The sequence below is a fragment of the Sebastes umbrosus genome, chromosome 23 (assembly GCF_015220745.1).
Source record: "Sebastes umbrosus isolate fSebUmb1 chromosome 23, fSebUmb1.pri, whole genome shotgun sequence".
Taxonomy (NCBI): Eukaryota; Metazoa; Chordata; class Actinopteri; order Perciformes; family Sebastidae; genus Sebastes; species Sebastes umbrosus.
In genome coordinates, this window is record NC_051291.1 from 4725316 (window position 1) to 4738979 (window position 13664).

At 39.1% G+C, this 13664-nt stretch overlaps 1 protein-coding gene across 2 annotated transcripts in view; it reads right to left on the bottom strand.

Moving 5' to 3' along the window:
• The window catches only part of ano2b (anoctamin 2b), an 84762-nt gene extending 72120 nt beyond the window's left edge, over positions 1–12642 (bottom strand). The window contains exons 1-3 of one of the 2 annotated variants that reach the window (XM_037760878.1): positions 12486–12642; positions 5309–5496; positions 2623–2655 (exon numbers count right to left, since the gene is read on the bottom strand). In XM_037760878.1, coding sequence (XP_037616806.1) covers positions 2623–2655; positions 5309–5496; positions 12486–12522 — 258 coding nt within the window. In that variant the 5' untranslated portion in view covers positions 12523–12642. The remainder of the gene's footprint in view (positions 1–2622; positions 2656–5308; positions 5497–12485) is intronic. The other variant, XM_037760879.1, reaches the window with a different exon arrangement.
• Between the last annotated feature and the right edge of the window lie 1022 nt (positions 12643–13664).

Consider the following 13664-nt stretch of genomic DNA (forward strand, 5'->3'; position numbering starts at 1 on the left):
AAACACTGAAGTGAGAACCTTCAGCAGCAGAGTGGGCAGTCAGCTCACCTTTGCCAGTTTGATTCTTTATTTAGACAGAGGGAACGTAGAGAGGGAGACTAAACATGGAGGACACAAGAGGGAACGCTCTATAGGCTCTGGCTATGAGGAGAGTTTGGTTTCTTTCTTATCAGCAGGACAGGTTTGTAAAATATGCTGTTGTGCATCGATGCTTAGTTAAAATCCACTCTATATTTGTAGGTCACAGCTATATATATCACATGAAAGTCATTATGTTTTTATTGCGTTGAAACAATTAATAATGCAAAGACACTTACATAAATTAGATGGATAAATAGATGGGCACATGGCACAATGTATCGCCAAGCTCAAGTTCCCCACGGAGTAGAGCGTATTAGCTTTTATTTGTCACCTATTTTGTCACTCTCACTGTAGCTCTGCCATTGGTTGTGTCTTGCGAAACAGAATAAATGCTAGTGGAGATGGCTTTATCTATGCATGTGGGAAAAAATATCTCCTAGATTCATCAAGACATGCTTTAAACCTGCAATGATGGGCCACTTTGAGGCAACAAGTTGTGACATATTACCTTTTAAAATGAACTTGTTAGCGAGCAGTTGTGTATGTACATTATGTATGCGAGCCAGCAGTTATGGAGCAACATTAGCATTCATCTAGAGTCGTGTTTCTGGCCACCTTGCAAACATACGTCCAATGTTCACTCTATTTGAGCTCTGTTTTTGGTCTCTACCAACTTCCAGGGATAGCAATGGAAATAACTGTCTCTTTAGCTGCTAAATGCTCCACTATGCTCATAACACTTCATGTAATAACACTAGTCTTATTAAGTCTGAATGTTCTTTATTTCGGCGTCCATGTTAACAGGTTAGAGCAGCCACACAGCCCGTCTCAGTTGCCTATCTTTCTAGAGATTCGAGGTCCCGCCTATTTTTAATGCGAGCTGCAACAAACGACAGGGAAAGTGATAGTTTGACATTCATCCTACCAGGAAGATTATCAACAGTTCCTGCTTTCATTTAAAAATAAAAGCCCTCAAATGTTTTTTCTGTGAACAGAATTCCTTCATTTGTTAACATGAGGCTTTATACTGAAATATTTGAGGGAGAGTGTTGTAGAACATGCAGTGACTTGCAGGGCTCGATTACTACTATTATTTAACAAATTACCACACGTTTCTTAACCTTTCTCTGTCTAAAATAAATATAAATGACATTTATAATGAAATGAAATGGCCATAATGAAAGACAAACTCTATGTGGAGAGAAAGGGCTGACAGCAGCAGAAACGCAACTAGTGTGAACACGCGACGTGTGAATCACGCAGCTGTTCAGCGAGGCAGCCACCACGCGCTCCTGACGTTTCCTGTGTCGACAAAGCGTTATGTGTGTGACTAATTGAACAGTTCTTTTTTCTTATAAATACAAATATTTGTTGTTTTTATTTATTTAAAAAAACAGAGCAATTACGCATAGGGCACCCACATGGCTAGCAGCGGCGCTGGTGACCTCACATAATTCCCAGCAAAGCTCCGCCCAAATGAGGTCTAATCAGCACACACCTGTGGATGTGCCTGTTCTTTAAACAATAACCTGTACACCCAAGTAAACTAGTTACATTAGTATGTTCCTCATGTGAAAAATAAAATAAAATAATTCTGAGATTTTTAATATTTTTAATATCTTAGTACCTCAATTGAATCACTGTAGTAAATGACGCTTAGAAACACGGCAGCAGTCTATAACTGTCAAGTTATAATAATAATATATAATATCCCTTGGAAGATTTAGAAGTTCTCACCAACTGAGACATACATTAGACAGTAAACAGACAGGTAAAGAACTTTCCAGAAAAAGCTTTTCAGTTTGCTGACACTTCTTTATAAAGAAGTTATAAAGTCATAATACTACGAGAATAAAGTCGTAATTTTACGAGAAAAAAGTCGTAATATTACGAGAATAAAGTCGTAATTTTATGAAAAAAGATGTAATATTAGGAGAATTAAGTCGTTATTTTACGAGAAAAAAAGTTGTAATATTACGAGAATAAAGTCGTAACTTTACGTGAAAAAAGTCGTAATATTACGAGAACAAAGTCGTAACTTTACAAGAAAAAAGTCATAATATTACGAGAATAAAGTCATAACTTTACGAGAAAAAAGTCGTAATATTACGAGAATAAAGTCGTTATTTTACAAGAAAAAAAGTCGTAATATTACAAGAATAAAGTCGTAACTTTACGAGAAAAAAGTCGTTATATTACGAGAATAAAGTCGTTATTTTACGAGAAAAAAAGTCGTAATATTACAAGAATAAAGTCGTAACTTTACGAGAAAAAAGTCGTTATATTACGAGAATAAAGTTGTAACTTTACGAGAATAAAGTCGCAATATTACGATAATAAAGTCGTAATTTTACGGGTCAAATAGTCAGCTAGTAGGAATCACTTTCTTAACGGTTTTAGTGAGTTTACCGTAAACAGCATCGCAGAGTTTTACAACAGTGTCGCAAATTTTAAAACACACAGATTGGTTCACAGACAAGAGGAGCTCATTAATAAACTCAAGGCAAAGACAGAGAAAAGGATGGATACTGGTGTACTTACTGGGATCTTGTCTTCACTCTGCATGCTGTTGCGCTTTTAAAGACACACAGAGAAGAAGTAGAAGAAGAAGAAGTTCATCATCATCATCACCTCCTCCATCATCTCCATCATCATCATCATCATCATCCCTAAATGACACCTGAGGTCACTCCAGTTAGTCCACAGTCCAACAGGAGGAGCGACGGCTCGTCTGCAGCAGGGCTCATTGTTTGTTTGTTTTGTTTTGTTGTTTTTTAAAGATAAGATAAGTCAGATTGAAGAATAAGAAGCAGCAGAGCAGATCTGTAGAGGTAGCAGGCTGCTCTCATGCCGGTGATCTCCATCTCTCTCCATCTCTCTCCATCTCTCTCTCTGTGTGATCTGGAGGCTGCTGCGCACCGCCGGCGCTTTTGGCACAGAGCACTCCACACTGTAAAAAATGTCTGCTTGCAATATGTAATTTTTTGGGGCTTGATGGTGTCTCAAAAATGTAAGAATTTTTTATTAAAAAAGAAAAAAAAAGAAAGAAAGAAAGAGAGAAAAACATTGCTAAATTGGTGAAATTATTTTCTGTGTTTTTAGAGGTTTTGCCTGTTTACTAGAGGGCTATATCTTAAATTCTGGATTTGCAATAATACGTGGAACTACTTCATCTTTTCCAGGAGCCTTTTTTTTTTCCTATTTTAAAAATAAATAAAAAATGTCTCTTGCTCTTGTTTTGAAAAATAGAAAAAATTAAAGGTGTTATACTACGACAGAGTATTAGGGCCACATTGAGGAAAAAAAGAATCTGAGATATCGAGAATAAAGTCGTAATATTACGAGACAAAAAGTCGTAATATTACGAGAATAAAGTTGTAATTTTACGAGAAAAAAGTCTTAATATTACCAGAATAAAGTCGTAACTTCACGAGAAAAAAGTCGTAAAATTACGACTTCTTTCTCGTAATTTTACGATATTTTTTCTCGTAAAGTTATGACTTTATTCTTGTAATATTAAGACTTTATTCTGGAAATCTCCGATTTTTGTTTTCCTCATTGTGGCCCTAATACTATACAGTGCTCCAGGGATGACGTATTTTTATAGGCCAACCAGGAAGCTCACGATGCTTCACGTCGGGGTTTATTTCACAACAATGACCGACTCACTGTACATTATCCCTTACATAACATTCAGCCACTAGGTTTTTCATTCTCCCTCTCCTCCATTCCATTGCATTAACTTCACAACAACTCGTTGCCAGGCACTTAACGTCAAGCTCCACACTAACTGACGACCCAGATATACCACCTGATACCAACACTGGCTCACAAGCCTCGTTAGAATTGGGAACCAAATGTCAGATATCTTCCATAGAAATAAACAAAACATTAATTTTGGACCTGCCAACATTTTAAAAATTCACGATTATACATTTTCTTTTTCAGGAAAAGCCATACTTTTATTCAGCGACTTTTTAAAAGGCTCTGTAGATGTATAATAATATTTGTCTATATAAAAATGTGCCTTTAAGATGGATATTTTTTGCAGTGTGGAGAGAGGGAGCAGCCTTGGTTGCTTTGACAGCCCACTGATGTAACTTGGAGAGAGACATGTGTTTTCCTATATAGCTACACCATAATCACAGAAGCAGTTATATATAAATAAAATGTATTTGAAGCATTGCTTTGGTCCCAATATATTTCTGTCTTCCTTAGAATGAGCATGTTAAAAGAAATCCTCCAATGAGAGAGAGATGTCTTCTATCCTCAGGCTTTACCATTAACCTATTTCTAATATCAGCCTCTTTTCCCTAAACTAACATTAACCTTGAACCCACGCGCTCACACTTTTTACTCAAAGGCAGGTTGAAGTCGGTTCAACTCACCCAAAATATCTCAACTCTTATTTTGAAAGACTACAAAAAAATAAACATCTTGAAAAACAAATCTGGGAGAACATCTCCCTCCATCATCACAACAGATTAAAAGTCATTTTAATGAGATTTTTTTGTTCTATTTTATGCTTAGTCATAAAATGATGCAATGCTATGCAATACATTACCCATGCAGGAAATATCACATGATTAACTTATTTTTACAAGTTGCTCCTAGTGAGTATGAGGCAGGCTTTAAACCTCAAACTTGTTCCCACAAGAGGAAAAGAAAACATTAAAGGTCCCATATCGTGCTCATTTTCAGGTTCATACTTGTATTTTGTGTTTCTACTAGAACATGTTTACATGCTTTAATGTTCAAAAAAACTTTTTATTTTCCTTATACTGTCAGCTTGAATATACCTGTATTCACCCTCTGTCTGAAACGCTCCGTTTTAGTGCATTTCAACGGAATTGCGTTGCTAGGCAACAGTTTGGGTCCATGTTTACTTCCTATCAGTTGATGTTATACACATACACTGCAACAGGAAATAAACTGGGACACATTTAGAATGTTTGCGTTTAAAACCGTGTAATGGTCTAAATATTGTGTATTTGTGACATCACAAATGGACAGAAATCCTAACGGCTTGTTTCAAACGCAAACGGGCTGTGTGTATTTCTCCGTACATTGAGCGTTTTGATAGTTTAACAGTATTTATATAGCACTTAAACCTGCTTTATAATGTAAAAGATGAATGTAAAATCTCACTTTTTACAATATGGGACCTTTAATGTGTTGTTGTTGTTGTTGTTGTTTGCACACATATCTTCTGCGGTCTTTTAATTACCTTCAACAAACTTTCTGATTCCTCAGCCAAGGGTTCTTCTTTACAAGACGCAGGCTCCAGGACGCCGTAGGACATGGCGTCCAATCCCCTCCCGGACATGTCCTTGGTCAGGTGGTACAGGGCGTCGCTGTGGATGGACGAAGACTCGCTGAGTGCTCGCATGTACTTCGCACCATTGGTCCATGTTTCTGGAAGACATTTATTTTAGAAATACAAATAACTCAGGGTTCAGCATCTCGACTGGACATTTGGTCATTTAAGACGCCACAAGGGGGAACTTCATGTTGCGATATAAATACAATTTAGAAAGTTTAAAGGGATTTGGAGGTGGTGGAGAGGTACATGTATACACAGTGGGTCCAGTTCCCACCAGGGGGACCAAACACAGAAGTGAAACAGGGTGAATCTAGAGCCTCTTGGATGATTCAACAGTATTGATTCAGGTGTATTTTTTCACATCTTGTCCTGTGCAGCTTTTCTTTTGTTTATCCAGGCAGTCGTACTAAAACTTTCAATGCTTGCTTCGCATTTATGCGCTTCTCATAAAATAAACATTAAAAAGATTTCGTTCCTCCACCGAGAAATGATTTAAGACAACAGCATGACTATAAATGTAATGTTCACACATTGAAAAGATTTGCCAGCTGTCGGTTCACTCACTGAAACAAGGGCAAAGGTAAGAAATGAAGAATGAGAAAAATGAGAATTTTTAAAGGTGCAGTGTGTGTAGGATCTGGCAGCATCTAGCGGTGTGGTTGCACATTGCAACCAAGTGAAATTTCTTCCATATGCCAAGCGTGTAGGAGAACTACGGTGGCCAATGCAAAAAAAATGTGAAAATGTGAAAACACGAATGGCCCTCTCTAGAGCCAGTGTTTGGTTTTGTCCGTTCTGGGCTACTGTAAAAACATGGCGGCTGGCTCTGTGAAGAGGACCCGCTCCTTATGTAGATATAAAGGAAGCTGCCAATGGAGGCTTCAGGAAGACGCTGATCCCAGCTAAGAATTTGTTCGCCACATAATCCCCTTCATTTTTAAACACTAGTTTTTGTATGGATTTAACAACTAAATTATAATGTGTTAAAGGTACAGTGTGTAGGATTTGGCAGCATCTAGCGGTGTGGTTGCAGATTGCAACCAACTGGGTACCCCTCTGCTCACTCATCCCTTTCCAAGACTGTGGTAACGTGAGCCGACAAGTGCGAAACCGTGGTAACGGCGTTACACACTGGTCCTTTAAATAGTGAGTTTTTCCTTTGGAGAGAGCCAGGCTAGCTGTTTCCCCCCATTTCCAGTCTTTATGCTGAGCTAAGCTAACTGGCTGCAGCCATATATTTAATGGTCCTGATCCTCCTACTCTCGGCACAAAAGCGAAAAAAACTATTTCCCAGAATGTCAAGCTATTGCTTTAACAATGCTTGGCACAACACTCTATAATAAGCGGGATAATGTACAGCGAGCCGGTCATTGTTGTGAAATAAATCCCGACAGGCGATGCAGGGTCTTGCATTGCCTGTCGGGATTGTGACAGGCTCGCTGTACATTATCCCGCTTATTACACTGCTACTTACTTAAGAAATCGATAATTTGACACAAAAGCGGTCCGTCAGAGTCCGACATCAGAACTGCGCCCATAGCAACGGTCTGTTATACATAGCAACGGTCTGTTATACGTAGCAACGGTCTGTTATAAAGAAATAACAGACCGTAGAACGAATCGAGTATTCAACAAAGCTGTGTAATAATACAATATAATAAAGACTACACTGTAAGCTGCCCAGTATAAACACAGTCCTGAATTTGTAGCTCCGAAACAGCTCCAGTGGAGCGTTGACGGTTTAAGTGCCTTGCTCAGAAGCGCCTTGACATCTGTCATTCATAAAGTGGAGACCATGACTCACTTTCCCTCACACACATTTTCAAAGTAAGGGGTAGAGATTTGACGTGGCAGTCAGTTGTCTTGTCTTATCAAACCCCACAGCACCCTCTTGGTTATGACGCGGCCGGTCTCACGACTTCTGGCTTTCGAGGATCAACGTTTTTTATTTTCATTGTTATCTGGAGTCACAGAATATGCAAAGTGGCCCAGTGAAGCTTTGTTTCCCCACTGTGCAAAATTGATGCGTGTGTCAGTCAATCACAAACCCCTGTCTCCGAGCACTTTACAAAAGGACAAGCCTACGTACCGTGAGAGCCGACAATCAGTCTCAAAACACAAAGAGAACACAATGTAATACAAGGAAAGAAGAAGTTTAAATATTGTAAATGGTGTAAAAGTCGGTGCAGCAGATTACTTGTTGCACTGTTTATATTGAGGTTTGTGATTTTTTTTTACAAACTGTGCAAGTGCACAGGGACAAAACAGACATTTCTCTATCTTTATCAATCTGACTACCAGGAGCCGCAACAGATTGCCGTTTTATTTTTTGTAATAAGGTTACTATGTGTGTATGGTTATTTTAGGGATACAGACTGTAGCCATAGTAACGCACCAGGCCACGTGCTGTGCTCTCATTTCAGCACCACGGACAGCTCTCTCTATTTCATTCTATCTCTTATCTCATCCACACACACACGGGTTGTACAACACTTTACTGTACGAGCCGGGTCAAGAGGGGAACATATTTTCATAATGTCTCGCCCATAAAAAGTAAAGATATTTTATGGCAACAGTTGTTGTTTGTGATCCTCGCAGCTCGCTTTGACAGCAGCACAGTAGCCTGGAGGTTAGGGAGGCAGGCCGGGAACTGGAAGGTCGCCAGTTTGAGTCTGGTAGGAGGGGAACTGAATGAGAAAATCCCTCATGTATAAATATAAATATAAAGCAGGGCACCACAGAAAAACAACATGAGGCTCTGTTGAATGTTTCTGGATTTCAAAATAAAAGTAGAATAGATTAACCAAATACATTTTAGACCTGTTGTAATGATTAATTTAGTGTCAATTGTGGGAAAATATGTAAAGATTAATATTCATGTTTGCTCACAGGTTGCATTTTGTCACATTTATGCTGTTCTGTAATCATATCCAATAACACATTTTCTCTCATGAGGTGTTCCTGGAGACAAATTATTCTTATATTATAGGTATTTGTGTACCCAACAGTGAAATGTATTCCTCAGATTTCTCAAAAAGTTGCTTGATATGATATTTTGGGGTTTCACTCAGCCTCTGTTTTTCAGAATGATTGTGTAAGATTAAAGTAATTCCTAATGGCAGAGACAAAAGGGCATCCTTCCTTCAGAGAACAGCTAAGACTTAATGTTGATGCTTTAATCACATGTTGCCTCGGCTCTCTGGCTCCTCTGCCAGGACGCAGCTGGATACATTTTTAACCCGGTCTCGATTGGTTTCATGTTATTATCATCTTCATTACACTGAAATACTTGTGCGTTATGCAAGCTGTAAAGATCTTCAGCATTTTGAAGATCTGCAACGCCTGTTTTTGAAGCTTTAAAGGAACAGTCTGTAGCATTTAGGGGGAAATGGAATATAATATTAATAAGTATGTTTTCTTTAGTGTCACCTGAAAATAAGAATCGCTGTGTTTTCGTTACCTTAGAATGAGCCGTTTATATCTACGTAGGGAGTGTCATCTTCACGGAGCCGGCCGCCGTGTTTCTACAGTAGCCCAGAACGGACAAACCAAACACTGACACTAGATAGGGACATTTGCGTTTTCAGGTCGGCCAACGTAGTTCTCCTATACGCTTGGCACACGGGAGAAGTCTCAGTTGGTTGCAATCTGCAACCTCACCGCTAGATGCCACCAGATCCTACACACTCCTGCACCTTTAAAAATTGGCTTTGAAAATGTTTTATGAGGAAGGTAATGCATTCAACAGGTTTGTGATACACAAAACTTTTGTTTGTTTACAAAAAGGGCACCTTTAAATCGGAATTTAACTAGTGTATGTACAGTACAAGCATCATTTTGTGACATCACACCAATATGCAAGTTATACAAGTGTGATGTGGAAACCTGAAGCCTCAAGTGCACATAAACTGAACACTAGACATTTTATGTGTCGCAGTTAAACTTCTGAAATTAAAAACACTTGCTTATAAATTTTCTTTATGACGGAGAAGAAGAAGATGACATTTTAATAATTTTTAACAAGGTCATAAAAACACATCAGATTGTCAAATTGTTATTTTGTCCTGGAGGGGATCTTTAACTTTCATTTCGACAGCGCTGATGGAACTTTCCACATGTGTTATTCCGGGTAAACAAACTACACAGAAACCTTGGCTCGGATGCCAAAAGCAAGGCAGCTTGCCAAAAAACAGCTGGGACGTCATTATTGGCTATCAATGGGCCATCTCCCATCAAGGATACGGTGTAATAATGACTTTGGAACATGAAACCTCCAGGAGGCTCGATAGGAAATCCTGACGTCCCAGAGCTGCCAAATCATTCCCCTGCCTGCAGTCGATATCGCCTGCCTGCATCGCGTCAAAAATGTTCCCCCCTGGAGCAGCACGATGAAACGTTCACGCACGCACAAGTTGCTTCTTCTGAAGTGAAGAGCTTCTCAACTCTGGGCAGGTTCTAAAACAGCAAGGGGATGCTTGTTTTAGCCTCTCTAGGTTTATGAGAATGTTAGCTTTGCTTAATATCCTGTTGTTTCCTTAACCCCTCTGAGACCCACATAGACCTGTTTTTGTCTTTTCTAGGGAGGTCATTATGGGGAGATAGCAGGTCAACAGTAGATATCACATAGAAGTGGTGTACATCATCTGAAAGCTGCAAACCTGAGGATTAATTTGACATACAGCACTGTGTGTCAAGTTGTTCTAGTCATAAATCAGAAATAAACAAAGTGTATAAGGGTTTAAAACATTATGATGGAAGTATATGATGGCCATTCCCATGCTCTATTATGTCTCATAAGTTGTTGCAGCAATTTTTGGGTTGATTGTCATTTGTTACAAAGATTTGGTGCTAAATTTAACCATTTTTTACCTATCAAGAATTGATAAAAATGATCAATAATCCCTCCAAAATACCACATTAAGACACCGAGACCTTGAGGAACACCATAGAAAAAGCCATGCTGTGATTTGGTATCAAAAACTTTTGACATTTGGAGATTTCTGCCAGAATTGCATTTTTTGGCAATTGGATGGCGAGCACTTCTGTTCTGGAAAACTGCTCAGAAAACCCCTTATTGTCAATCTAGCTGAGAAAACCATCCATCTTCTGAATGCTCTAGGTCTCTAGTTTGTGGCTGTAAAGTTTCACGAGGCTGTGATTATCCTAGAGGTCACCACAGGTCATTTTATACAGTGAGGTCAAATTTTAAAAAACCAAAAGTCTCACTACAATGAAATGGCATTGCTCCTGGACAATTTAGTTTGCTTGTTGGATGATTACAATGCTATGCTTGTTATAAATACATGTAGTAGAGGCATGATAGGTAGTCATCATTGAACTGTTTTTGTGCTCTACAGCTGTTGGGACGATTATGCTTGTTCATTGATGCAGTACTGCTGAGACTGAACTATTTTACTGTGGGATTATGTCGCACTTTATGCTGCAAAACCAATTGCCCTGCAGGGACAAATAAAACTTAACTTGAACTTGAAACGGCTACTATGGGGACTAACATCATCACATATGAATACAGTTGGGCTCAGCAGATCCACAAGAGTCTCAGCTTTACAGTGAGACCCAATTTATGTAATTCAAAGACAGTTTAGGGACCCCAGTATGCAGAAATATTCAAACACACTATTTTAAGAATAGGCGAAAATAGCATACTTGTACGTGTACTTAAATACTTCTTGGGACTAAATTGGCCCACTTTTTAGTTTATAAAAGTTTACTTTAAGTGCACTTTAAATGTAAACTTTAAGTACTCAACCAGTTTACCTCCAAGTTGTATTTTGTACTGCAACTATAATATGAACTATACTTCAAGTGAACTTATAGGTATATACTGTTAGTTTACTAGTTATATACTCGTACCCCAGTTTTTAGTTTATGAAAGTAAAGTATACTCTCAGTAAACTACTAGTTTAATAGTTTTTACTGCAAGTACACTTGCAAGTTTTCTTTAAGTTAACTTATAGTACTTATCCAAATATACTTTTCAGTATAAGCCAAGTATATTTGGACTTTTCCTGTATACTTGTCGGTATAAGCCAAGTATACTTAAGTATAATTTTGTTAAGTTTAACTCTGATAAGTACGTGAAAAGTAATCTGAAAGCATACTCTTTTGTTTTAAAGGTCCCATATCATGCTCATTTTCAGGTTCATACTTGTATTCTGTGTTTCTACTAGAACATGTTTACATGCTGTAATGTTAAAAAAATATTTCATTTTCCTCATACTGTCTGTCTGAATATACCTGTATTTACACTCTGTCTGAAACGCCCCGTTTAAGTGCATTTCGACAGAATTGCGTTGCTAGGCAACAGCTTGGGATCATGTTTACTTCCTGCCAGCTGATGTTATTCACATACACTGCAACCAGGAATAAACTGGGACACATTTAGAATGTTTACGTTTAAAACCGTGGAATGGTCTAAATATCGTATATTTGTGACATCACAAATGGACAGAAATCCTAACGGCTTGTTTCAAACACACAATTTCTGAATACGGGCTGTGTGTAATTCTTCGCATATTGAGCGTTACCAGTATTTATACAGCACTTAAACCTGCTTTATAATGTAAAAGACATGAAAATCTCACTTTTTACAATATGGGACCTTTAAGTTTAAAAGAGGTTTACTAATAGCACACTTCTTCTTGTCGTAAGGGTTACAGTAAAGCACAGCAGCAGTCAGTCATGTAAACTAACCCGGATTACCGCCCTGCCTGAGGTTTACTGCGAGGGAGCACATGTCTTAGATTAAGTCATCCTTAAAAAGTCTGTTCAAATGTGGCAAATAGCTCCTCAGGGAGACAACAAAGAGACTACGTTAGCACAGAGGGGTCTGAATGAATCATCAAATTAAACTACAGCAGCCTCACATGCAACTGTACACCCCGCCTGCCCCACACGGCCTGCTGACACACACACACACTGGGGGGAAACGGGAAGGGACAATAGGCGGGTTACTCTACAGTGGTCCTGTCTAGTGTGTCCTTTTTGTTGGGTGAGGATACAGGCGGGACAGGCCACACAAAGAGACAGTCCTACCTGGGTTTTCTATAGGTTTACTCACCTGCGCAGGTAGAGGAGGGGGATTTGCGGAGAGCCATTTCGCCTCAACTCTGAGTGACTCCGGGGCTTGCTTTTCCTTTTGAGTTCCCAAGTCAAGTCAGTCAGCCATGCTGGTTTGCTGTCAGCAGCAGCAGGTGAGAAGAAACAACACTGTGACTCAGTATAGTGCAATCCCTCAAGCTCAGCGGAGGCTTAGCTCTGCCGGGATAATACGCTCCTCCAAATGGCTGACTGGGTATAGCTAGAAACTCCACAACTCAGCTTATTGTGTACACACTCGGCCTAATGCACTGCACACTCATGGGTAGCAGACCGGCTGGCTGATTGGGTGTTCCCGCAAAGGACTTACAGCCACACAGAGACAAGCAGAGATTATTGGGCCCTCTAATGTGCATTAATTACTGCGCCTTCTGTTGAGGGTTTAGCTGCGACACCGTGGGGTCTTAAGGGCCCTGCTTCATAGAGCTTAAGGGCGAGGGAAGAGGGGTCCCGATGCAAATTAAAGTTATATAATGAGGAGTTTCACCCAAGAAAGGGAGATAATGACATGTGGCATTTAGGTCTTCAGTTACAGAAGTTCAGCCTCATCAACAATAACAAAGTCAGGTTGTTAGTAGCTGAAAATTATAGCAGAGAATCACATAATTTTTCTCCAAAAAAACATTAGGAAAACTAATCCAAAGAGGTTAGACTACTTACTTAAAAAGCTGCACTTAGAACACCGCTGCCAGACTCCGAACCAACCTCCAGGTCTGAAAAGTGAAGCCAACGAGGAAATGCCTTAAACTTGCATTCTTTCTAATAACCAGCAGGGGGCGACTCCTCTGGTTGCAAAAAGAGGTCTGATTGTATAGAAGTCTATGAGAAAAGGACCCTACTTCGAAAAGAATATATATGCAATTATTTTTCATTTCAGAAGTTTAACTATTAGACATAAAGTATCTGAAATGTTCAGTTTATGTGCACTTGAGGCTCCAGGTTTCCACATCACACTTGTATAAGTTGCATATTGGACCACGAGGGGTTCCCAAACTAGTTGTGATGTCACAAAATCCTGTTCGCTTGTTAAATTCAGATTTAGATAAGTCACTCAACTCACCAAAATGCTTTGTGAATCACAAACGTGATTACCTTCCTCATAAAAGCAGATTTTTTTTGAGTGCTTACTTGCTAGCACTAT